A 27,784-nucleotide genomic window follows, 5' to 3' on the forward strand; every position below is an offset into this window, starting at 1 on the left:
TGTAGCACTAGCATGTATTTATCCTATCAAGTGAAAAGAACAGATTTAAACAGATTAAAAAAAAAAAAAAAGCTGATTTTTGATTTTCCATGTCATCAGAGAAAACACATTTATTTTCTGCTCAATTATTGAATCTTTTTCATGCTCCACGATGTGGAGAACATAATTATACACTGAAACTACATCACCTGGTCTTTGCAGACTCCACCAGAGTGGAACATTAGCTCAATCAATGTCAATTATTTCCCAGTCTCCATTATTGCACCGCCAAGAGTGGGCAGAATTTTAATCCCCACTTTGCGGTCGCTTTGGTTACATGAGTCTGAGGCTTTTTGTCATGATTAGAAACATGAGTGAACATTAAGCCCAATGGCATTCAACACGTAGTGAAGGAAAAATGATAGTGGGTTTGTCGCTGAACATAGCGAAGCCGGAGAACGGAACCCTGTAACAGCAGCAGCACATTTGCCAGACCTGGTAAGCAGGTAACCTTTGGTTGAAAATAGGATCATGTCTCTACTTGTCACATACAGAGAAGGACTACATCTACGCTGGGCCCTGAATGTTCAAAATCATGTATAAACACTGTGTGTGTTTGTTTGAATGCAGGCAGGATGAGAGTGATGCAGGGAAAAGGACTACGCTCAAATTAAAAGAAAAAGACGTTTAAATTGAGACACTGAATCAGGAAGATGCTTTTAGAAAAAAATGAAGGAAACAAGAAAACAAGGTTGACTTTTCAAATCTAATTTAAACATAATTAGATTGTCACTAAAATTAAGGCCTAAAACAGAGATTTGTGTTTATTTACTCTTGGCTCATTGGGCAGAAGGAGCTTTGAGTGGCGACCATGATCATTTCCTCAACTTGTTGATCCGGTCTGAAAACGAGACGAACACCAGAAGCTGCTCCATAAAATCTGGACTGAATGCAAATGTGACAGGAAGCAGGCGTTGCTTAATTCTGCACCTTATTTTTTGCTGTGTACCAAAACCTTTAAAAGCAAAAGATAAAACAGGAATATGGAATTTTGTAATTCTCAAGAAACTGATGTGACGCAGTGAGCTTGGAGGAGTAGCATCTGTTGATGTTGCTTAACCACACAAACACAACTTGCTCATGGAGCTTATTTTAATTCACTGCAGCTCATTTTAAACACAATGACAACCATACAGCTGCTGTGCTTCCCATATTGTTTGCAGTTACTGTTAACCCATTAAGGCCCGACCCATGTAAAAATGGTAAGAAAAGTCCAATTTTTAAAATATGAGGTCTTTATTTGGGCCTGTAACAAAATGTAACAAAAAAAAATTTAAAAAATTTTGGGGGGGGTGTCTACCATTTATTACCATGTGATGGTTTAAAAATATTATAATGTGGTTTTTCTGCTTCTGGGTATCTATTAGGGGACAGAAGACAAGTATCAGATTGTGTTCAACAGGATTTTAAGCAAAGTTTATACCATAAATTGAAGCAAAATGTCTCAGAAACTGTATGTGACAAATATATCACATCGGGCTCTTATGGGTTAAGGATTTTTTTAACATTAAAAATTGCTAATTTGAGACACCTGTGCTCACAAAGACACAGCAGTGGTCAAACAGTCAAAAGGCAGGTTTATGACAATAACCCACTCTACCAGTTCAAATGTATTATTTAAAAGGGAATATTTCATGAAAAAAAGATGGAAAACTAAAGAGGACACACAACTGTGGCGCTTTGATTTGGGCAACCAAGGTTTTTAAAATATCTCATTTATTGAGCTGTTCAGGTTTTCAGTGGTTTTCTACTTAGAAACGTCCATCCTCCTCATCTTTATCTCCATTCAAGTCAAAGTTCAAGTCATGCTGCATTCACAAAAACAGGAAGAAAGAACTCTTTTGCTAGTTACATTGCTACTCGCAACCAATTCTCATTAGCAGTCAGTTGACTTTTATTTGAAAAAGAAACAAGAAAATAATGCTCTACTGATAATTATATATACATATATATATATATATATATATATATATATATATATATAATTATATACTTGAGTTTTCTTTTCTCATTACCTTCATGAGCGGTAAAGGATGAAGATGTCCAGCAAGGGCCAGTTTAACAGTGGTCTCCCAGATGTGGGAATCATGGAGCCCCCGTGCTGTAACCATGAACTGGACGGGTTCTGACAGGTTGGCTACCTCCTGCTCTGCATACACCGTCCCATCGGGCCTCACGCTGAAGTTGGGGTCACTGCTGATGAAGCCAACCTCTCTGTTGCGCTGACAATCTTCAAACTTCACTGCAGAGACAGACGGTAAGAAGGAAAGGAGGTGCGGAATTAGAGAGCAGCACAGTGAGATTTGCTCCATGAGGTGCTCGCAAATCCCTGACACATCTGGCAGCTTTAAGATTAACTGCACATCCATCAAGACATATCTTGAAATATCTCATCCCTTCGGCTGTCATTTCTGATTCTGCGCTTTGACGTCTCTGGCAAAACAAACTGCTTATCTGTTCCTCAACCGCAGTACACAGGGAGGAACCTAATACTTTTCATATCATTCTTTTCCCAAAACTGGATACCAATGTCAAAATAGCATTTCCTTCAGCTCCTCTGGGGAGAGCATGAAGAGATGGTCTAAAGCATGTTAAAGCTGACTGGGCTGATAGGGTGCAGTGCTCATGTGGGTCCTGAATGGCATTTGAAAGGTTCCACTTCAGTGATCTGTAAAAAAAAGGAGCTGTAAGGAATCTCATGTTTGCATGCACACACAAAAACTGCTACAGAAGTTTGGGTTCATGGGGATTTTACCACCGTTACACTTTACATTACACTTTCTTTAGGACAGATCACACAAAGACACAGACGGAGCCAGTTTTTCAAGTGAAAAGCGCTGGCTAACACACTCCTTACAAAACGCTGCAGTAATCTACACTCTCAGACAAGTCTTTGGCATTTCTGTTGCCAAATCTAATGAAGACTTACTGCATTATTTTCACATGGTTCCCAGCATGATGCAATGACATCAACGCTCCTGATGACTGATGGGTATTTTCAACATTTCTGGTGTGTTAGTGCGCACACACAGGCAGGCAAACACAGACACCATCCCCTTGTCTCACTCTACCCCCAAGAAATGGGGATGCATGTGCTGTGATGGTATCTGACAAACTCTGGCTGCTGATAACAAGACAAATTGATTTCATAAATCACCCAGGGAACAGATCATCTGTTATGAGCTATGGCAGTGTGATTTCTCAAAAAAGCAGTGTGAAGAATTCTGCACAGCAAGCTTTTTATCAAGCCATCTATTTAATTTATCGCCCAGCTTCCTGTCAAAAGCAGCTCCCAAACAACAGGCTAATAAAGCATGAGATCCTCAGCCAGCACAGCTTAGCATCTCACAAATGAGGCTGCTTGTTTTCAGGCTCTGAGTAATTGCATGCGTAATGGGGACGGATGGTAAACACACTTCTGACAATGTGCGCATCTGTCTGTGTTAGCAAATGCAATCTATATTTTTATTAAAAACAAAAGAAAAGCACAGCCGAGAGGAGAGCGTCCAGAAGTGAGTGATACGCTTTGCTTGATATTATTGAGAGGGGAGTTTAACATCAGTTGAGACAATACGACACCGGCCTGGTTGAACTGTCCACAGATGAATTGCGATGGCAGACATGTATTATGGAAATGATTTCAATTAGCTTGAACTGAGCAGGCTAATTGTTGTCATTTAGACAGGTCTCTTGTGGTGCAGCTGGAGAAGTGTGGCTTAAGGACATGAGCGCTGCATAGAAACATGCATGTGTGTGCTTCTCAGTGCACATACAAATACAAATGCATCCCGAGTTAAAAAGCACCTCCTCAGCAGGTGAAAACATTCATGTTGATGTTAATGCGATGATAAAACCACAGAGGTCTCTGGGGGGGTCTGTCTGAGCCTGCTGCCTCGTGTGCCAGTTGGCATGTGAACACTCATGTGGTCTGTGAGGCATCAATGTTAGGAAACTGAGGTGCTCACAGCCAGCTCTCAGTTTACTCATCGCCTGCTGCTGTGTAACCGCTTGGGGCCGGGACCATGACCTCAACTCCTGACGCATCTTCCAAGTGTGGAGATATGCATAATGTTTTTGTTTGTTCATTAAAAAGTCCTGTGCACAAAGCACATTCAGATCAGGAAGTGGGATCTGATCTGCCACGCTGTTTAATAGATGAAAGCAGCAGAAATGAGACAATGCAGGAAAGAGATACTGATGTGTGTGTGTGTGTGTGTACTTAGAAAGGGAGGGAGGGAGATTGTAGGATAAAAGCAAGATGGAGGGAGAGGATGGAGGGAGGCAGATACAGTGGCACCCAGCAAAACGGAGACATTTAACAAAGTAAATGAAATGAACCCCAACAGGAACAATTTCTTTCTCAGATTTTACAAGAACAGTGAAGACCTACACTGCTGATAGCTGTGCTTCTGCTGCTATTGTTCTTTAGTGCATGTAATCTGTTCTGTCACGTTATGCTTTGCAAAGCTGCAGGATCAATTTGTCCCCCCCCCCCCCAAAAAAAAGGTTGAACTTGAAATGAAAAAATGAAGACAGGCTTCAGGCTGTTTTCTCAGCTGATGACACTGAAGGGCAGAAACCCACAGGTCTTCATCCATATATATATATATATATATATATATATATATATATATATGCGTGTTCTCCCTGTGTATGCGTGGGTTCTCGCCGGGTTCTCTGGCTTTCTTCCACCATCCAAAGACATGCATGTCAGGTTAAATGGTCACTCTAAGTCAGCGGTACCCAAGTCCAGTCCTCAAGATCTACTATCCTGCAACTTGGAGAAGGGTTGCATCTAAAAAGCTCCTGGATAAGTGTGAGTGTTTGTTTCTTTCTGTGTTGGTCCTGCGATGGACTGGTGCCCTGTCCAGGGTGTACCTGCTACAATGAAGGGTTAGGCTCCAGCTTCCCTGCGACCCTTAATGAATAAAGCGGTTTAAAGAGAATGAATGAATGTGTGTGTATATATATATATATATATGTATATTGTGATAATAGTGTTGCACAAAGACGTTAAACTTTGCTACCAAACACCTGCAGGTCCAGCAGCAGCCATAATTGTCATGCTCTGCCTCCCTGGCTATTCACTCACTTCCTGGTCTCACTCGGCTTCTCCTCACTCTCTGCCTGCAGCTGCACCTAACGGGATTAGGCACACCTGTCCCTCATCATCTGTCATCACTGATGCAGATAAAAGCCTTGTTTCTTCACCTACGAGTGACCAGTCCATCGTCAGACTGGGAGTTCCTCTTCACAGGTCCTGCCTTACACCACACTTTCTTGGAATAAATTCAGCTTTGATCCTCTGAACCCTTTTGCAGCTTGAGTCCTTCTTTAAAACATGAGAATTATACAGAATATAATCAGTTTTAACATTCTGTAACATTCATGTTTTCTTTGAGAAAGCCTGACACTTACGGCACATTCAAACTACAATAGTCCAGGAGGCTTGTTTCAGTTATGCACTGTTATGTTGTTTGGTTTGCTTTCACTCTGCACTTTACTGAGGCGGATCAAACAGCCTGAGCGACGTCACACAGTTGCAACAACTGCACACTAGAGGGCAATTATTCTCTGAAACAACCACCGACTAAAAAGAAAGAAGAAGAAAACCAAAAATGGCTCATCCACCAAAAGTAAACAAATGAATTCAGTCTCAGGGTTTCTGTTTATCTTTGTTGTTTAAACCCAGTACAGTTTTCACAAGAATCTGTCCAGTATGAGCAGCAGGAGCTATGTTGGACTACGATGCGTTCTACATTAATTCCTCTCTGGTTCACTGGATGCCATGTTTGCTTTCACACTGAAAGTTAACCGAGACCTCTGGTTTTTAAGCTTCTTTGGTCCGCAGCAGGGTGTGAATGCACGTTCACACTGCTCTATATGAACTGGAGTAGCTGTGAAAGCAGACCAGACCAAACCACAGCAGTGTGAATGTGCCCTTAATGTGAAGTGATTAACATGCAGCTAATAATACAACATGTAGATCTAACTATGAAAATTATATCAAACATTATGATAATCAGTGATGGCTTGTGATGTCATTGGCTGCATTTACATGGACCATATTTGATCCCGTCGAACATCCAATCAGAATAAAAATGATAAAAATTAGTATCCAATCCGCTTTATTTATAAAGCACATTTTAAAAACAAGGACATGTCTCTAAGGTGCTGCATATTAACACTCAACAATGGTGATAATATCCATCCATCCATCCATTATCTTGACCGCTTATTCCATTACAGGTCGCGGGTGAGCTGGAGCCTATCCCAGAATTTTAGCAGGTGAGAGGCAGGTACACCCTGGACAGGTCACCAGTCTGTCAAGGGCATGGTGATAATAAATAAATGAATAAATAAATAAATAAAAACAAGTGAAAAGATAAAATAAATAAAACGACACACAGGACCACACAACTCACCAGAGAATAAAAGTGGGTCTTTAGACGAGACTTAAAGCCTCCACCGTGGGGCAGATCAGACATGGAGGGGCAGAGTGTTCCAGAGGGTAAAGATATAAAAGATTTCACTTTTGATAAAAGACGAAGGTGATGGTGAACAGCCATATTAAATCTGGCCATCATGTAAACACACAACTGATCAACTTTTTCCAGTGTCCATGTAAACATGTCATATTTAACAATAAAAATACATGATATGTTTAGTTTTATAAACCCCTTCTTCAGCCATTTTCCACTAAAACATTGCAGCATGAAATCTGATATAAAACCTATATTACATATTAGCACGTGTGGGCTACTGCACACACACACACAAAAATCTAGGTTATCTTATCTCCTCCACAGACTCCAAACACAGTGTGTTGACTCATTTTTTGTCTATTTGGTTGTTTTTTTATGTGTGTAACCAATCTTTTGGATTAGTGGTTTTGTTAGCCTTGACTGCTTTGATGGTTTTGTGAGCCACCACATGCAATCTCATGTTGCATCTTTCCAGCTTTTCATGGTCCACCTCTAGAAGACTGTCTGCTAGAAAAGTCTTGGGCATAAACTGCTGGCACTGACTGTATGTTTGTGGTCTTTGTCATGAGATTTATCAAGTATTTTATGTTGTCCATTTCTCCAGCTCTTCCTCCAGCAACTTGTCTCCCAACCAGACAGTGATTTTTCTGCAGTGGTGTTCCCACCTCATTTCCACAGAAAAGCTGCTGAGTTGTCAACTGACTTAGCTAGCTGCACCATAAAAACTTATACTGGTGACAGAATGTGATTCCTGCGACTCGTTGTGGGAATCATGAATTCAAGCCAGTGGCACATATTTGGAGTTCCCACTAAACTAACAAAGTACCACCAGTTGACAACTTGTCATTTGCAGCTTGACAGATGCTTGTTAGGAGGATGCAGCTGGTGTTTGAATGGTGAAATAAATGTAGGCTGGTGATGATCAGCAATGTGGTTATTAATCCATCCTTCAGAAATGTGCTGTTTACACTTTATTTTCATGTTTGTGCAGAAAACTGTGTTGCTGACATTTTTGAGGTCTTTGTGATATTTCTTTCCTCCACCTGTATCTCAGTTAGCATGAGGCAATATTTCCTTTATTCTTTTTTATTGCCTGTGTCAATAATATTGATCTTATGGGATTAATGTTTAGTCCTGGGGCCAGATCATAAAAACTGTGTGTAGATTCATGATTAAATCTGTGTAAGTGCACCAAAGGAGAAGCATGTGCGTGCATTCTTTTCACCAGCAAAGCGGGCCCATTACTCTTTTATAAATCCAGTCATCTTCAGACTATGTGCACATGCACCAGCTTAATTTCCACTACCATTTATAACACAAATGGAAGTATATAAAAAATATTTGCACCACAAGTAGACATGATAATAATAGCAACAAGAAGTTAAAAAGAAAAAATGAAATCTGTATATTTGGTTCTGATATTGTGAACAAAACAAAGCTTGCTGGATGGGAACAAAAAGCAACATAAGTGATCAAATCTGTCATTTCCGTGCAACAAACCCGACAGAGGTGAAAACGAAAGAAAGGAATAGTTGGATTATAAATGGGAGCAAAACGCTGCATCAGCTCACACATCAGAGTGACGGGCAAAGAGGTGACAACTCCTGCTTTATAAATATCAGATAAAAGCATCGCCTGCACGTGTCCAACCTTGCATGGAGACGATTAGGAAGAAGACACAAATTTACAACGGTGGGCTGTTTTCTTGCATTTGGAAAATGGTGCATTAGAGAACCTTGTGCCAGGAAACTAGAATGACTTTCACAATACTTGTTGTCTTATAAAAGCCTGTTAGAAAGATCTCAATTGTTACGCACAGCGTGATATAAGGCTGCAGTGATTTGGTATTTATTCCTGAATAAGACCATGTTTGAAATACCTAAGAAAATTAGTTAAAATATATACATACATATATATATGTATATATATATATATATATATATATATATATTCACTGGTTATATTAAATGTGAAGTCGAGTCACCACTGATCCACAGGAGAATCTATGAGTTGACTGATTTATGTGACCGAATGAACTTGGCTTTTCAATTCATATGAACAGGGAGTTGGTTTAAATATGTAACCAATGTATGTAACGTATGTGGTAGTCAACACTAGATTAGACATACAACATGTCTGCAGTGTGAATGATCCAGGATTTGGTCTAACAGTCACCCAGAGACATTTTCAAGCCTGCATCTGTCAGGGTGTGGTTAACGTAGTCTGCTGGACCGCTTATATCAAACAGCTTCAGCTCTTAGAATCAGGAAGAAATGGAATCTACATAAAAGGGATGAGATCACTGTGTCAGCTGCCTTCTGTTCTTGCCTGGCTGGATGTGTACACGAAGCTTCCTGTGCTTCCCGGTTCCTGTTATATGAGGTGGAAACATCAGAGAAAGTAAACCCCACCTGTGAGTGTATGTTTACCGTCTATGCATTAAGTTCTTTTCCTTTTTAGCTGTCTATGTGAAAACATGTGTGTGCATCCTCTATCTGTGTCTCCGTCCCGTTGAAAGCTTCTTTTTGTGCAAATGTGTGTGCATGCGTTGTGTGAGTGTGTCCTGTATATTTTACTGCATCCACTGAGATGTTTGGCAGGCAGCTGAGGCTGGTGTCATTCTGCTCGGCTGCTCTTCTCTGGACTCTGTACGGCAGAGAAAAAGCTGTCCAACAGAGCGGCTGGCGCAGCACAGATGCAGCTAAAACAGGGCAGGCAAACAGCCGTGACCATCGACCACAAAGTCCTCCCAGCACACACACACACACACACACACACACACACACACACACACACACACACACACACACACACACACACACACACACACACACACACACACACACACACAAACACACTCAATTACTTATGCTCTTTGTCTCCTCCTGCTTGTAGATCTGCAGCAAAGCCCTAGAGGAGGCAACAACAGCACTTGTATGGGTACATTACATGTGCATAATGCAGACGGCAGGTCACTCTGCACAACCTGCTTTGTGCATCCACATGGAGCACGCCACCCTCGTCCCTCTGCGGCTGCCTACAACATGTTCACCCGTTGACCATGAACGCCTCACCTCTCTCTTCCTCTCACTTTCTCCATCCCTGCTCTCCACTCTCACAGCTCTCCACCCTCTTCTTCTCACTATCCTTATATTTTCTATGTTTAAGCTTCTCTCATCTTATCCACGGCACCCTGCTAACCTGATTATAAAATCTGAAGATGACACTACTGTGGTAGGCCGCATCTCAAATGGGACTCATGTTGCTAATAGAGATGAGGAGGATAAACTGTCTGAATGGTGTTCTCATAACAACCTTTTCCTAAACATTAAAAGAGCAAAGAGCTTGTTACTGATTTCAGGTGGAAAAGGGAGGAGCACAGGCCACTGGAGATTTGGGGCCTGTTTTTGTTCCCAGTTTTAAATTTCTGGATCAGTGAAGATTTTAAATGGTCTGGGAACACAGCTGCTATCGTAAAAAAGGCTCAAATGAAGCTCTATTTCCTCAGAACACTGAAGAAAATCCATCTTCCTCCAAACCTGCTCTGCCGTTGCTCAGTGGAAAATGTTTTAACTTATGCCATCACCTCTTGGTTTGGAAACTGATCTGCAGCTGACAGAGCTGCTCTTCAGAGAGCGAGAAAAAAAAGCCCGGAAGATCCCTGTGCTCCCCTCTGGAAAACATCCACCACTCCGGAAGTAGCAGCAGAGCTTCTTCTATTGTGAAACCTATTTCACCACCTGTTTTCTCTGCAGACCTCTGGTAAACATTATATTTACCTAAAACACACACAGTCAGAATCTCAAATAGTTCCTGAAGTCAGAATGCTGAACTCAGTGCAAATTGTGCTATTTTGCAGTCACATTGCTATCATCTACTTCAATATTTGCACTTAGTTAATTCTTTTATTGTTTGTTAATGGTTTTTATGGCTTATTTTTTAAGGGGAATAAGTGTGAGTGTTTGTGTGTGTGTGCAGTTCTTTGTAGGTAAAGTGGTGCAATTTTATTGTATGCGATACATACAGGAACAAAAAAAAGAGCATTGATTCTGATTTATCCTCCTCCCCTCGAATTCCCTGCAGACGACTCAAGTACTTTCTCCCCGGTCATAAATACTTTAAAAGAGTTAAAATTTCACTCAGTTTGAATATATCATATACACATTTCATTTTAGTGATCAGGCAATAAGATTTTTATCATCTTAAAGACCTGATGAATCATTTTATCGACCTGGTTTTATATAGCAACCTTTATTATTGTTCCTACCTGCCTTTTATGCCTCTATTCTGCATGAGTCAACACAAATTTATTGCTTCTCCTCCTGATTTGATCATTTTTGTGATGGGCTTCAGTCTTCTGTTTTCAGATTTGAATGCTGTGCAAACTAAATGATAATAAAAATAAACATCAAAGTGTGCAAAAGTTGGCTGATGCAGTTAGGAGAAAAGTTAAGGAACAACGTGTGACAGAGAAATTTGGGAGTCAGGTATGCTCCGATGAAGCCAATAAATAGGTCCAGACTGAGCATATGGAGCTTCTTTTTTGAAGGTGCTGTTCATCACAGTGGTAGCACAGTGCTAAGTAAACACTCCCCTCTGGTACGCCACTGCATTCCTCAAGCCAACGGGAAAATCTACGCCACCCACTCAATTTGCAAATAACAGTATTTTTGCCAAGCTGAGGCTGTGATAGACAGGAGCCGGAGCCCACTGATGAGTAAACCAACACTAACACTGAACATCTTGTGCATACGGAGCTGTGAACAGCCTCAAAAATGCTCAGATCTGAGATGACTGTCGGCTTATTTTGTGTGCTTATCAAGTAATTTGAGAATTTTAATGAGTGCTTAAAGTAAGTAAACAAAAAAACAAAACAAACTTTTCAATGACAGTTCTGATTTTATCACCTATATTTAAAGTTTTTATTAAATAAAACAACGAGGAGCCGTTTACCTGACAGTAACATATATTAACGTTAAGTTGCCAGAGAAAAGTTTTAATATTCCTTCCACCCACCAGACACAACAAAATAGAAAAGTTTATATCTTCTGGTGCAACTTGCAGAAGCAGAAGTGAAAAAGGTGAGACTGACAAGTAAAGATGTAAAAGTGTTATGAGTTATCCCTATAAAGTGAAGCATTTCGTGAACCTGTAGTCAAACCTGAGGCAACCTATGCAGCACATTCACAAGCCCTGAAACTCTTTTGAAACCCAGCCCACTGTGCCCCCACAGGAATGCTTATAACTAATTCAATTTACATGCTGCTGTTTTTAAAACACTGCAGGTACAATGTGACTTTCCTGAAAAGGATTTTTTTTTTTCTTTTTTTGGCCGCGGTTGGAAACGAATTTCTCTGCCTCTGCAGTTTTCTGTTTCAACAAAGACCCACACAATTCCCTCTGACAGCTGCCACACACACAAAAGGAAACCACTACGAATCAAGTGTGTGTGCAGTTTTGCTCCCGAGCAAGAGCAAGAGAGATAAAGACGGAGTAAGAGAGGAGAAGGACATCAGAGTGGGAGTGTGTGACATGGGCTCTTTGCATATACGATTATTACAGCTGGTGCATAAATGCTTATGGGTGCCATCAACTGTATTCTTAAAGGTCTGCATGTGTGTGTGTGCGTGGGGAGAGAAGGTTCTGTCAGCCTGCATTTGTGTCGGTGCTCGTGTTTCATGTTTTAAACACCACATGTTTGTTATCTGGTGCTGCTGCGAATTCTCGCCACATTGGAAGTGCACTGTTACATCTGTCTAACCAGCATCCGTGCACATCCTTGCAACCTCTCCATGTCTCACCTGTGTCTTTAAACAGATAAAAACATGTCTTTCTGTGTCAAAGCTTGCATGAGTTTCATACCAGAGACCTGTCAGTAATGTAACTGGGAGTGGTGGATGTTTTTATAGATATAGATATTTGTAATTCTCTAAGCTTCACTTCACGTGTACATCATCACATTAGACAGATTCGCTCTACGTGTCAGCTTGAATGCCACCATGTTAGAAGAGCTGCTCCCTTCGCTGTCTTGGGAGTCTTGGTGGGGGCTCTCTGGATGGAGCACATCCACGGCCCTTCCTCTTATCTCTGCATTAGTCTCCTCTCCTGGGCTCCGGAATGAGGAGGCTTGAGGACTGAGGAAGGGGGAAAAGGCAAGATAAAGAGGGAGAGCCGGAGCAAAGCAGAGCGGATGCAATTAAAAGACTGGGTCACAGATCGCAGTGCCAGGCGTCAGTGTGATTAATACACCACCACTCAGCCCAGGAGCTTTTTTCCACTGTGTGGATGTGTGTGAGTGTGGTTTTGTTTGGGAATTTGCTGGCTACTAAGCATGCCACAGCTAGGGGGCACCAATGTGTTTATGTCAGGCTCTTTGTGACATGAACAATCAAAGGTTGAATGACTGACAGGAAACGTTACCAACATTTTCTCCAACAAAAGACAAAAGCAAAAAGTGACACATTTTTAAAAAGTATCTGAAAATGACCAAACACAGCCTTAAAACTTTCTAATTACTTTTGACAAGACCATCTGTCACACAGCACGCAGCATGTTGCTTAACTTCACACTTTTCTAAACATTAATGAGCATCCACAACCCTTCCTCTTTTCTTGCAGGCCTTTTGGCTGACCATCTCATTGGCAACTCCCCACTAATTTCAGATCAGACCTAGTCAGTGGAATCTGACTCCCAGTCAGTCCACGCTTTGCAGAAAAACTTGCATCAAGGCAGGAAATAACAGCCTTGAATATTCCCCCCAATTGAGCTATCGGCCCTTTTCAGAGTGCAATGGTAATGAGAAATGTTTCTTTTTGAACCACAGCAAGCTGCACAAACATATAAACTGAATCTTTCTTTATTCCTTTCATCTGGCTCCCACTCACCAGACCTTGGCTTCAAGGCTTCCCCTTCGATTTAGCGTGAGCAGAGAAAGAGCCACGCTTTATCACAGCAATATCGCTTTTAAGGAGGTGAAGCGAAGAAAGTGCCTCAAGGCTACATAGTGTCTGTTATCTCCTGGTACAATGTAATAATTTCACATAGCTGTAAGTGAGGCAGTTGGACCTCAGCTGGGCCAGGGGACAAAGAAGGAAATGTGAGCAAACCACAGGCAAGAATCAAGAGACAAAAGGAGCTTCTGGGAAATATCTGTGGCTGTCAGTCAGCCGTATAAACGCTGTAATGAAAACCAGTTTTTCTTAAATAAGTGGCCCTTTTCAGCAGAGTAAAAGCTACAGATTTGAATAACCTTCAGACTTTAATTGCACATAAAAAAGACACTGCAGAAATGAGAGTTGTTATAGCTTCTCAGTTCTGCTACATGAGATGGGACCCAGTCTGTGTCCAGAGTTTATGGCTGCAGCACCTTTTAGCTGCTTATTTTTAGCTGGATGTGATTACCCTGGAGACTGGCTTTAATAAATGCTAAAAGAATCAAAAACAAGCTTCCTTCCTCTGCCCCACCCCTAGCACCACCAACCTCCTCCAGGTCCACAGAGAAACCAAAGACTCACTCACGGGGTAATCAGCTTTTAATTTTCTCCTCCATCTTTTTTTTATGTTCTTTCGTTTCTTCTTTCTCTCCTTCAGCTCTCCCTCTCTCTCAATCACCCTGGACCACCGACTGAGCCGATCGGCAGCCATTTCTTCTCTCCGGTTTTCTCTCCATCTTTACTTTATTAGCATAAAAGTGTTTGCATCCTTCCCTGGTGATTGTTTAGCAGCTGTGTTCAGCATCTTGATTTGATTTCTTGCGACTGCCCTAATTAGCATTACAAATAAACGCTTAGAAGGGAACAGAAAATTCTGCTCGGGCTGACGGAGTTATTTAAGGGATCGAAGGCCAAAGGAGAAGCAGACACAAAAGGTGTATCACTCCATCTCGACTACCTTCTCCAAGTTCACTGAAACTTCCTATTTATGTAAATAAATGAAGTATTTAACAATAGTAATGTATCAGGTGCTTGTTTGAGATAAAAGGTGTAATCACAACAAGTAAAAAACCCTCTTATCTTCTCTGCTGCTCCCTCTCGCCAACCCAGATCATGTCTTCTAAAGCCAATGATTAGACTTAAGACAGATCTCCTTCATTATCCGACTCTCTCATCCATCTCTCTCTAATCCTGTCTCCACTCCAAAGCCCTTTGGGGCAAGCGGTAGGCCATGGCCAGCCATTAGTCTCCAGGGCCAGAGACAAGAGACAAAATCCATCCATATTTTCCCCATGAGGAGATCAAGGCCATCTCAGAGGTTAGCTACACCGACTGCTATCTTATGTTGGAAGTTGCCACTCTGACTCATTTATGGATGCATTTTCATTTGAAGAAAAACCAATTTAAGATGATTTGATCTAAGCAGGGAAACTGAAACTGAAGTATATGAAGATTTTGATGGTGAAGTAATTATACATGATAGCAGAGTTCCTACCAGCTGAAAGTGTTGAGGTGTTTCCACTAACGCTGCCTTCTAAGCGTTTATTGTCATGAGTACAGGTAAGAAACAGCTGGTTTTCCCATACAATGAAAATCTTACTTTGCAACTTACTTTGGACAATGTCCAAAAAGAAATCATTTTACAATCCATGTCAAACCAATAAACAGAGGAGTGTAGAGGTGGGTTACTAATTATTAATATATCCATGGTTGAAACAAATTTTTACTTCTGTTAAACAACACGAGGCTTTGATTAATTACTTCAGAGGAAGTTTAAAACTATTTTTTAAGATAACAAAGATTTGACCAAAATCCTGCAAACATCTGCAAACATGTCTGGCCTTCGATAATAATCTTTTGACCCAGAGTGAGTAAACAGATGCTTCAGACATGATCAAATCTAACTCAGGAAAGTCTCAGCTGCTGACTGATATACTCACTTTTGTACTTTTTTCTTCTTTTTGAAAGCTGACTTTTTGCAGAGTAGGGCTAAATATTTTTTGCTTTCTGGGAAACTGATTATTGTTTGACCCACCTGGTGATGAGTGAACAAGCTTTGACATAGTAGATTGTTATATTAATATGTTAAATATGTTAGCAAACAGTTGCTAAATGTGGGCATCAAATCCTTAAACTCCGGTGCTGAGGGAAACGGCTGGGTTGACTAACTTTCCTTCGGTTTTTAGACACTTTTTTGGGATAATAAAGAATATGAAAAAACCTTAATAGTTCACCATAGTGGAAATTTGTTATTGGCTCTCCAAAAAATATTAACAAAAAATTAATAACAATAATATATATATATATATATATATATATATATATATATATATATATATTATTGTTATAAGGAATGAGCAACTCACCACAGAGATCAACAAGATAAAAAAGAGAAAAATAAATCAGATTCATGGACACCAAACAGAAACGTTTGTGTCCTTTTCTGCAGCTTTAAGTGTCATCACAGTTGGCCCTCAGCTGCTTCATCCATTGTTAATGGATCGCTATTGATAAGTTCTGAAATCAAAGACAGCAGTAAATACATTATGGATTTATTGTAAATAACACGGAATTAATCATAAAAGAAAGCATTCATCATTAAGCATAAAGTCGCTGCAGTTCTATGTAATAAACATTCACACTTGTCCCAGTTTGAGTTTAAATTTGCATAAGAATATGAATTTACCCCCCCCCCCCCCCCCACACCGAAAAAAAAAGTAAAAAAAAAAAACATTTCTCCATTTAAAGCAACCATTTTGAGTTTAACAGCTTTCTTTGAAGTCCCCCTGGTCTGTTCCAGAAAATCAATTAAAAACAAGACTAATGCATTCGCACCTAACATCTTTCACTTTTCCTCTTTAGAGCGTTTGATGTCCCCGCTGCCTAACGCCGTGTAAATGCTGAGATCACAGAGATAGTGATGGGAGGATTTCAGCACAGACTCTTTCACACTCATTCACTGCTTCAAGTGAAGCTTTGACCTAAAGTGAAATTAAATAATGAAGGATATCAATGGACTCCTGCTGTGCTCTTTTTGCACAACACTCCACAGAAACATCCAACACGTCTCAGAAGCCCATCAGACGAACGGCACAACTACCCGCCCCATGCATGTCCCTTTAGTCTTTCAAGCCTGTGAAGACATTTAATTTTCATATGATTTATACAAAAAATAAAAGGAAGTATCCTTCACTTTCACACCACTTCTCCATATATTTCCTGCATATCTTCCAAAGTGACACTTATCCGAGTGATCTGCAGTCGTCCTTAATGCGAACATAAAGCTCACCCTTGAGTGGACATTTCCAAGCCTCATTGTTGGCTACAGATGGAGGAGCCACAATAGAAGAGGCTACACCTCTCTGCTCAACTATCTACCAAGAGGGAATGGGAGGTCTGTCTCCGCAGGCCATGGAGCTAAAACCATTATTCTTATCACTGCAGGACAACTCACTGCAGGCCAAAAAAAAACCTCCTCCAAAAAGGTCAAATGAGAGAGTCTCAGTGTGTGTTTACCTCCTCCCCGCCCCTCTCACACCAGACGTTTCTGTATTTCTCATTAACTGATAATACATCACTTATGACCTTGTGATAAAAATACATTAGCTGGAGACAAGTCATTAATCTATAAGGAATCAGGCTGTTTAGGTTATCAGGTGAGAATGGGTAAGCTATACAATTTATCGCCAAGTGATTGGAACAGGTTTAATTGGCCTTCTTCAGCAAGTTTGTACATACAGAGGAACTGTCTAAGGCAGCAAAGATCACACCTTCAGATTTGTCTGTTTTTGAAGAAAGTCCAGTTTAGCATTGGCCAGTATGCAACAGGGAAATACCGAATTTATCTGTATGCACTGCAGGATGAATAATGGATTCCTTATAGAGACAAAATGTGCTTTGTGCTCATTAAATAAAGGCATACCTGACTGACTGGGATTTTTTTCCAGTTCTGCATTGGAAAAGGTTGATGGAAAAATGAGCAAAAATTTAAAAAAGCTTCTCCAAATTGGTTAAAAACTTTGTGAAAAAAACAGTTAATGTGCTTTAGGAATGAATGAAATTCCTCTTGTAATTATATTTTGATATAGCAAGCATGCTATTTAAATAACTGATCACACATTGAGCTGCTTCTGCCTATAAGCCACCATAGCAAGACAACAAAGCCGCCTGGAGGCAGGAAGCTGCAGTCATTTTGTTTTCCAACTACAAATTGATCATATTAGAAAATGGTTAGCCTTATAGCATAATTGCCTGCGTCATATTTTGGCTAAATTATTATGCTGATCTCTCTGCATTAATCCGAATAAATCATTAAAATAGCTGGTTTAACACCAAAACTGGTTGCATACAGTTTTGGGAGTCCCCATATTTCTCTGCTCCTGCAACGTGTGGCCACCACAGATGTCACCACACCATAAATGTTATGGGCTATATTAATATTAACTTCTACAGCATCATACTGAAATGGAAATTTTGTTAAGATGTATAAGTATCAGAATTTTTGAAAAATAAATGAAGATGGCACATAGCATACATAAAAAAGGTTTTAAGGTACCCTAAGAAAAGCAAACTTTTTGGATAAATACAGATATTAATATGAAATGATGCAACTTCAGCTCTAAACTTCTGTCACTCAGGGTGGCCACCTATGTGAAATCTGACTGGACACCCCAGATGCCACCTCAGGTGACGAGGAGGACAGAAAGTTCTTTCCAGACAGGATCACCAGTATCACTACACCAGTTTGAAGTGTTAAAGTAGTTTTCTAACTAGTCAAGTACTAATGTAATGTAAGGCGATTAACCTGATGTTAGCATGCAGTAGTGCTAATTTCTATGCTAGCACTAGATTAGTTTTAAGAAAAGCCAGCACCAGACAGTAAACCAGAACGGATCCCCCTACTACCACATCAAGCTCCACATACACCTCACAACCACCATCTTACCTTTTTATGGAGCTTTTTGAACTTGTTGTACATGTTTCCAGTTGGTGATCCAGATTATTCATGTATTTCTCATGTCTCTCTAAAGTGACCACAGTTATCACAGCAGTGTTAGAGAAACACAATCACTTCCTTACTTAGTATATGGACCCCCCGGGAAAAGTCCAACCCTCTTCCCCCCCATGTATAAACGACTACTGTAAGACACAAGATTATGAAAGCAGTATGAAGTAAAATGTTTGTTTTGTATAACTGTTCATTTACTTAACATGGATCATTTGATGGCTGGTAGCCATGAAAAGCTATGAAAACACTTCTAAATTTTACTTCACACGTGTGTTTGATTTGTTTTTTTTCTGCTGTAGTTGAAGCTTGAGGTTCCAAGACCTGATTAGATGAAACAGTGCTCAGCACAAAACACAAAAGTACAACAAGGACCTGTGTTTCCAAAATGGAAAGATTAAATTAGCAGGTTAACAGTGTGGGAAAAAAAAAACAAAACCAAAACAAAAAAAGGAAGAGAAGTTTTATTTTAGATTTTATCCAGATTTCCTGATTCACTTTATTAAACAAACATGATTCTTCTGCTTTTTCCTTTCAGGGCACCTACAAATGTCCACACTGAAACCTTTAAAGGAGGATCACGTGTTGTTGATACATATCTGGCAGCAAATGTGAGAAGTCTATTAAAACATGCAGATCATTATGTAAATAAGCGTTGTGATGGAGGGATGCCAGATGCATTTACAGCTCCAAGCTTCAAAATACCAAATTAATTGCTTTATTTTTGTTCCTAATCCAAAATTATTCTGACTTTCTTGCCAACATCGATTTGTTGTTGTGTTAGTGCGAAACTCTCTAAACAATGAGCGTTTTAGACACTGGGACTGGCTAAGCTAGCCGCTGGGACTTGCTAACCTATAATGTATGCTTGTACTTCAGCTGTCTGCAGTACGTAAGTCTCGGTGTTGTGCTGCAGGCAGAGGTGACTGAGAGGCAGATGAGGGCATCCAGTGCAGTATGAAGGATGGTGGAAGTCGCTCCCTCAGGCCACAGTGATGGCACTACATCGATCCAGCCACTCGGGAGCCTGAAGTGCAGAACCTTTTGGCTTTGTCAGCATTGTTCAGCTCAGCAATGCTTCCACTCCCCTGATCGCTGTCACAAACCCAGGAGAACCAGCCCAGGGAAAAGGAGTGAAAATGCTGATGTAACTAGAGCAAGGCAGGTGGCACAGGATGGGCTGCTGTATAACTGCTAACCTTTCATCAAGCACTATTTTTTCTGCCTGTTTTAAAATTCAAGCACATTAATGTTTATTGTCAAGCGGTGGCAAAGCAGGACAGGCAGAAGGGCTGCTGGAATATTTCCTGCTTATTCTACCTGTTTGTCCTGTTCAGCCTGCCAACTGCAACTCTGGGAAAGTTCATTCTCCTAATCCACTCATATGTTTACTCATGTGGAAGTGGGTGAACATCACTGAATGTATAAAGACTCCGGCGACCAGTGTTTGTCTTCTAATGTGATTCACAATGTACACTGGCTTTTATCTGTTGATGTGAATCTCTCAAGTCACTTTAAATGCACCCTGAGACTTCATGTTCTTCCTTTCTCGCTAACTGAATAGAAACAATAATCCTGACCTTGGATTTAAAGTCCCCCTAAGATCCAAGTCATAGTGCTAATATTTTGAAAACCTGCTAATTTAAAAGGCACCGACCTTGGTACTGAAGAGACCTTAAGTGGCCTCCAAAGGCTACACAGGAAGAGGGATTTTATTAAAACATAGTTACACACACAGAACAAATATTTGAGTGAAACCTTGTGTCCTTGGGTCTGTCTGGGGCTTTTCTGAATACAGGAGCCAACATTTGTTTCTAAAGTGAAGTACTGCTCAACAATACAACAGAATGAAGATAGGCTACACTTAGAAAAAATACCCAAGGAAACATAATATAAAAGATAAATTGACAGTTTGGGAAATAATAATTGATGAGAGTTAAATAAAATTCTCATCTCTCTAATGCCCTCGTAATGTTTGTGCAGCAGCTGCTTCCTCCCTCTCTTCTCATGTTGTTCCGTGAATCATCGGCTTTTCTCTCTTTTTGCGTTTGTTTATCGTTTAGCTGAGAAGGAGGAAACTAGTGGTTCATATTTCACAACACCACATATTTACCCCAAAACAGTGGTTCTCAAACTTTTTCTACTGTGTCCCCTTTTTGGAAGAATAAACCTTCCCAGGCCCCTCATATATATATATATATATATATATATATATATATATATATATATATATATATATATATATATTATTAGTCACACTAATCTCAATGTTCAGGGCAGTGATAGAGGTTAGTGAAGCCATTTAATAGAAGAATGTTGTTTGTTTAGTTTTCCCTGGTCTGCTAATTCATTATTCATGGCTAAAGTGCCTTTAAGCAAGGCATCTCACCTTCTTCCCTGGAGATTAAATTTAGTGTAGACTTGTATGCTGTTTTGTCTTTAGAAAATCTTGTGCTGTTAGGAAAGGGATCTTCTTCAAAACATGCATGAAAAATAATTTCTCAAAAAAACCCTGGTCATATATATGGTCTAAGGATGAAGTGGCATAATGATTTTTGGCATCAGCAGATTCCAAATCACAGATTTGGGTGCAGCACTTGACAAGTCCTGCCAATTTTTGGTACATCCGCTTAACTTCTAATCAAACATTAAAGCAAGAAGCCCCCATTAAACGTACTAAACACAAAGTAAAAAAATTCTGCCAGGACTTGTAAAACTGAACTTAGTCTTTCTGCTGTGCATGGGAAAAGGCTTTCATTCACCCCATTACTATTTGTGTGTTCAGCAATAACACTGCAGTGAAATCCATTAAGCACAATTGCTATGTTGGCATGGTTACTGTTTAAGTGGGATAAGCAAATTCATGCACACCCAAGCAAAATTGCAGGGCTGTTAGACATAAAGAGAGGGCGAAGATTCATCTCTTGGTTTATACGTCAATGTGCTTGCATGTTTTTATACTGTAGAGATGTTCATGGTGTGAAATAAAAAGCCTCTACTGTATCTACTGTAAACATGCAAATTTTTTATATTATCTTTTAAATTCAGCATCATATTTTATACAAACCAGTACTCAAGTAGATAAAATGCTCTTAAAAGTTTATAGACAACAGAATGACATGACATTTCCCCTCAATCTACTGGGAGAAAAACAGAGTCTTTCCTATCAAGAGCTTGCTGGGAAATGTCAAACTGACTGTCATTAAAGATCCATGTGACATTTTTATTCCATCTTTTAAAACTGTGATTCCATCTCTGCCAACAGAGGCAGTAATCTGCTCATCCCCAGCAGACAGGCGTCAGACAGATTAACTCAATTACTCTTTGACTTGACTGAGCATAGGAAACAATACATTTCTCATTTAAGCTTTATCCTGTGTGGGAGGAGTGGAGGAGGAATATTGCAGGTGGAGGGAAGATGGGGAAAGGGGGGCGGGGGGCTTGAAAATGATTTCTCAGGCAGTCGGCATGTTTGCTCATCTTTTTTCATCCTCCTGCTTAACTGCAGTTTGCGAGCAGCAGTGCGACATGGAGAGCAGAAGCAAAGATGGAGAAGAGGAGGAATGGTAGTAGATGAAGAGACATGATGGAGTGGCAGACAGGAAGACGGGGGGGGGGGAGACAGAATGAGGTTTACCACTTCTGTTTGTCAGAGTTAGTTTGCAGTATGAATCGCCAATAAAATCCAACTATCTCCACCATGCTGACACACCTGAACTAATACTCTGCACGGGGCATTACTGTCATCCTTATGTATGAAACACAGTGTGACATGTGTGGCCTCTGTATTGTCTGCAGCATCTGTTGCAGGGGCACAGATGGCAGTAGCCATCCTCAGCAGTGCTCCTCCAAGCCCCTGCCTTGTGGGAGATGTGGTCTGTGATGACGTTTTACTGACAGCGCAGACCATCTGTCAACACATAAAAGCTTGTTTTCAACTTCCTTTTCTCTCCTTTAAAATGTGGATCCAGACGCAGGAGGGCTGGGTGCGTTAGGTCGCAGAGAAATGTTCGCTGTGTGCAGGATGGATATTTGTATAGTGAGTATGAAAAGGTCAGGGCTGGGCGCTTACTGCGGCAGCAACATCAGTGAAACCCTGAAGCGGCAACAGCCATGAAACCTGGGATCCTCAACAAAGTTCTGTCAGACTGTAGGAAAGAGCTGTCAGTGCAGATGCCTAACCCTTTACCACCCTTCCCTCTGCCTCCCTCACACTCACTCTTGCCTGACTCTGACTCACCGTGTCAGGTCTTCAAACACTCTCCAGTCTCTCCTGCTTAAAGCTGGATGCACAGAGCAACATCAAACAAAAGAAGCAATCCTCCTTATTTTCCTCATTTACTAGTCTTTTGGTTATTCTCAGATAAAATTAAATGGAAGGAGGTGGAGTTAATGAAGATATGAGGAAGGGCAGAGACATGATCCAAGAATATTGAGCTTTTTCTGCTCCACCATTCTGAATGGTGATAAAGATTCATTAAAAATTCATCCCCTTACTTTCAAAAGCGCAGACGTCGGCATCTTGGCCAGGCTGAGAGACAGCGAACAACGTCTGGACTGTTTTCAGTTGACATTTAAGGTTTAAAACACGAACACACAATATATATATATATATATATATATATATATATATATATATATATATATATATAAATGTGTATAAACGAAAAGTAAAGACTACAAATGGAAGATCCTCTACATTTGTCTAGACTCACTCTTGGGGATGGGTCCAGGAGGGGCTCAGAGAGGAGTTGCACTCCTCTGCATTAAAAGGAGCCAGCTGAGGTGGTTCAGGTAATGATTTCTAGTCTAAATCTTTTCTGGATTGTATTTCCAGGCTGACTTTAGCCACTTCCTTCAGCTTAAGTGGACACTAAGGTCTGGGGATCTCTTCTCAGGCTGGTGCCTTTACAGTCCCAGATAAGCATTCGAAAAAGGAAAGATCCATGGATGGATATAATCATCACTGTAGTCAATTATTGGTTGTAATATGTCAGAGCAGTGACACAAAATTAGTTGAAATTTATTTAATTTATTTTTATTTTCTGTAATCTGGGGAACAATCAGATATTATAACCTTACCTACCAAGCATTGAAATATGTTACTATGACACCGTCGAGACATTAGCCTCAACATTCTCATTGTTGTCCTGATACCTGTGAGGGTTGTTGATATAACCCTCAGCTGATCTACCATTCTCTTTAACATGTTGTGTATCTGAGTTCACTGTTCTGCTAATTAGCTCTGAACCCAAAGTACAACTGAAACTACTGAGACCATGTTGGTTTAGTAGGTCACGGATTTAGCATGTCTCAGATGCACTGAAATTTGCCCCCGAGGAAGAAGCTGTAGGAAAAGGAGGGGATGTAAATGTCTGGAACAAAGCAGTGTTTCCCCTATCGTTATACTAGGGGTTCACCTTTGTGGGTTTTATTAATGTCAACATGTTATCTAAGATCTGAACTTTAACATTTAGAGTGACTCCACTGAGTGAAACAGTCTCATCAGGACATTCAAAGTTAAAGTGCTTTCTGTCCAGTGGTTTTTTTATCACAGCATACATGCATGAACCTGAGTCTAATTATTATTAGTTTTTGTTATTAGTCCCCCTAAAAAAATCACAAAACTTTTATCAACAGGTATCTGAAACTGAAAAATACAGTATGGTAAAAGTATGGTTGGTAAGAAGTCATTTAACAACCTCACGTGGGCCAGTTAGGAATTACAGAAACTTTGATTAAAAAATTAAGTTAATCCAACTTTATTTATAAAGCACTTTAGAACAACTACAGTGGACCAAAGTGATGTATAAAATCAACTAAGACATAAAAAAGCTATATAAAACAGAAGCAAAATGTCTTGTATGTCGATTTCACGTGAACCAAATTCATCCCATGGGCCAGATTGTACCCCCTAGTGGACCGGTTTTGGCCCCAGAGCCATACGTTTAACACCCCTGCTCTAACCAGATATGAGAAACTTAGGGTGGCCATTCTTTAAAAAAAAAAAAAAAAAAACTGTCACAAGGTTATCATCAGGGAACCGTGTTAGACTTAACGCTGATACACCCAGTAGATGGATGGATAAGATAAATGAAACCTTCTGCCTGCTGATAAGATCGCATCAATTCTTCCTCCACTGACGATGAGGTAGATATGTTTTACTGAAAGGCAAGTACGAAAAGCTGTAAGTTACTCTGAGGAAAATGCCAGTGGCCTCTCCCAAGTCATGGGCATTCATCTGCTGGGAGCCATAATATAATGATGCGGCTATAGTTCTGGAGATCCATAAGTAATGACAGCAGTGGGGCTGATCCACCGATCTCCCTGCAGACATCATGGCTAAAAGGTAGCAGTGGAAAGATTTACAAAGTGAAGCACGTGTCAACATGTAGTAAAGACACATACCAGGTGTTTTTTTTTCTTTCTTTCTTTTTTAATACCTGCACCCATTTTTCCCATACTGGACATAATCAACCACTCAAAGCATATTCTGTCCACCACCTGCTGCATTATGCTCTAACTGTAAATATTAAAGGTTTCTATAATTCCCTCTCGCTCATCTTAGGCTCGGTACCTCCTACAGGGAGGAGGTACCCATGCTGGGTCTGACTGCAAATCTGATGCTATTCTTAAAGTTTTCTAAGCTTTGCACGTCCATCGAAGAGCCTGTCTCATTCTGCTATGAGTAATATGGAGGTAGCATTTTTCTGCTTTATTCACATTAATTCACATAATTTTAACAACAGCGAACATCATCACAGTAAATTACACGACGACTTAAGTATTTCATGATCCAATTTATATCTTTGAATAGACAGAAATGTTTTGTTTGTTTTTCTGTCTTAGAATCCTGAACTAAGGTTGTTCAGTTCAGCAGTGACTCACTGAGTTTCAGGACGTTTCTGGCTTTCAAGAAAGAGCTTCCAACTTATCCAGATTAAATAATGACGGAATTTGATGGGGTGGACTAAATATAGTCATCACCTTTAAAAAGAGAAAAGAGAAATATCACCTCTTAAAAGACAAAAATAGCAAACAGAGGATTTGTTTGTGTTTATAAACCAACAGAAAACTTTAGTGTTTTTACCGTCTGTTTGCTTCACAATTATCAGATTGAACGTATTGGAAATTAATTCTGTGCAAAACCTGTTTTAAAAACCTTGTTGGTGTGACACCATAAACTCAGGAGCAATTTTTTATTGCGCATGATGTTTTAGCAATTATAGACACCCATCTGTGTATTTGGATTTCTACATCAGCAATCTCCCCTCATGTGTTCAGCCTGCGGCATTTCGAATTCATGACTTTTTATGTGTTTGCCACAATAAGTGTTTTTTTAATAGTTGCATCATCAAGGTCACAATTTGTTGAAAAAATGTTGGTGCACTCCATAATGCACTAGTTTTCCAGCTCTCTTTTTGGCCTTGTACCCTTAAATAATTAAGTTTTATGCCCACACTTTTCAGTCTAAATGACTACAAACTGTGCTTAGAGTCTATAAAGCAGAGGGTGATGATTCATTACTATCAGATATCTATTTCTCTGTTTTCTTTCATACATATGCTGACAAAAATATATTGTTCAGCTGCACTAAAATCCACTCAGATTCTGGGTAACACTGATTATAAGAAAAAAAATCCATTTTCATTTTCTACTTTCAGATGTGCCTAATTGTGCAAGCGTCATTGTTTGTTCCACAAGAGGCTTTAAACCTGCTTCAACGTTTTTCAGCCCGTTTAGGAAGGGTCTGAAACACGTGGCTCTTCAACTCTTCTACTCTGGCTCTGATATCTCCACAGCAAAGACATAGCAGTTGCTGAAAAGGACCAAGCTGGAAAAGAAAACTGTAGTGTGGTAAAACTGTAGAAATCTGTGCTGCACAAACATGCTTACGAGAAGTGGATAAAGTCTCCAAACTCAACTCCTGCTGCAAGTTTTGTAGCAACTCAGGAAATAATAAGGTTGTAAGCGGTCTGACATTAGTTTTAGTAGAAACCCTCCCTCACCAAGATCCTGCTGCAAAGCAAGAATAATTCTGACTCCATCAGTTATTTTCACTTGTAATCATCGTGTGTAGAAAATAAAACCAACATTTTGTGAAGCATTTCTTCTCATTTCTGTGAAATTCATTAAATCAAGTTTGTTCCACAACCTCATTTACTTCCAGCAAAATCAAATTGATCAAGTTCATCAAGTCTGACAAACTAAAACCATTTTAGTTAATTGTACTCAATCACTAAAATTAACAAAAACTTTTTTTTATTTTGGCAACAAGCCAAATAGTTTAATATTACAGTGGAAAAGATTTCCGCTTTAGGGGAGATGAAATGGTTGAAAACAATTTTAACTGACTTCTCCTATACTAAGGCATGGGTTTAAAGCCATACAGATTATAGATTTTCATAAAAAGTTATATTTTGGTGCGAGATTTTAATTTTATATTCTTGCAAAATGATGGTGCTTCCAGCTGATGGGGTGTGTAGGTTATTTTGGAAATATACTGTAGTCCTATTTTAGTAGTATTACAGTAATGACCATTTTTCCCTCCATCCAACCAACTATCTGTGTATGTTTGCCAGTTTACACCATTCGTGTCTTTGCTTTGCTGCCATCAGACCTGGGTCAGACATCCCTCTCCATAGCCATGACCTTCAGTTACTCCTCTGGGATCTAGAGGAATTCCTGGGCCAGATGAGATGTATGATCCCTGCACCATGTTCTCTGGGCCTGCCCCCTGGGTCTCCTCACAGTTGCATGTGCCCAGAATATCTCCACATACAGACATATGGTAGGTGTCCTGGTTACAAGCCCAAATTTACCTCTACTGGCTCTCTTTACTGGCCCTACTCTGAATTTCCCCAAAACATTAAAACTAACTTTGGCTACTTTTGCTAACATATTCGACCTTTTAGTCTCTACTATTGTGACGGTACGTTGGGGGCGGGGGGGTCCAGCTTTTTGGTGGTTGCCTGAACGGGTCCTCAGGGAAAATAGGTTGGGAACAACTGATCTAGATGTCTGCATGAAATAAATGTGAGCATTCCTTAACTATAGAAGTTAAGGACCAATGTTTTTCCACTGCTCTGACCAGGTTTGTGTGCAAACGATACGTTAAAACAGTGATCTGAATTCAGTTCACACATACGTCAGACGCTCGTCATGTTATTTTAGCTATTCAAGGGAGAAATCAAAGTCTTTGAAAGTTCTATATATTGGCAGGGAAAGTCATAAATACATGAAAATGTAACACTGAGGAATAATAAAGTAGAAGTAAATATATTCATGATCAATTTATCGAGTTGAGGTTTAATATGTAATGA

General features: G+C 40.1%; 1 protein-coding gene across 4 annotated transcripts in view; it reads right to left on the reverse strand.

Moving 5' to 3' along the window:
• cdh4 (cadherin 4, type 1, R-cadherin (retinal)) overlaps positions 1-27,784 on the reverse strand; it is a 240,945-nt gene that overhangs the window by 82,229 nt on the left and 130,932 nt on the right. For 3 of the 4 annotated variants that reach the window (XM_041981128.1, XM_041981127.1, XM_041981126.1), the window contains one exon: positions 2,055-2,281. In XM_041981128.1, coding sequence (XP_041837062.1) covers positions 2,055-2,281 — 227 coding nt within the window. Of the gene's footprint in view, positions 1-811; positions 848-2,054; positions 2,282-27,784 lie in introns of those variants that run through there. The other variant, XM_041981130.1, reaches the window with a different exon arrangement.

Source organism: Melanotaenia boesemani, chromosome 3 (assembly GCF_017639745.1).
Source record: "Melanotaenia boesemani isolate fMelBoe1 chromosome 3, fMelBoe1.pri, whole genome shotgun sequence".
In the NCBI taxonomy this organism is placed as follows: domain Eukaryota; kingdom Metazoa; phylum Chordata; class Actinopteri; order Atheriniformes; family Melanotaeniidae; genus Melanotaenia; species Melanotaenia boesemani.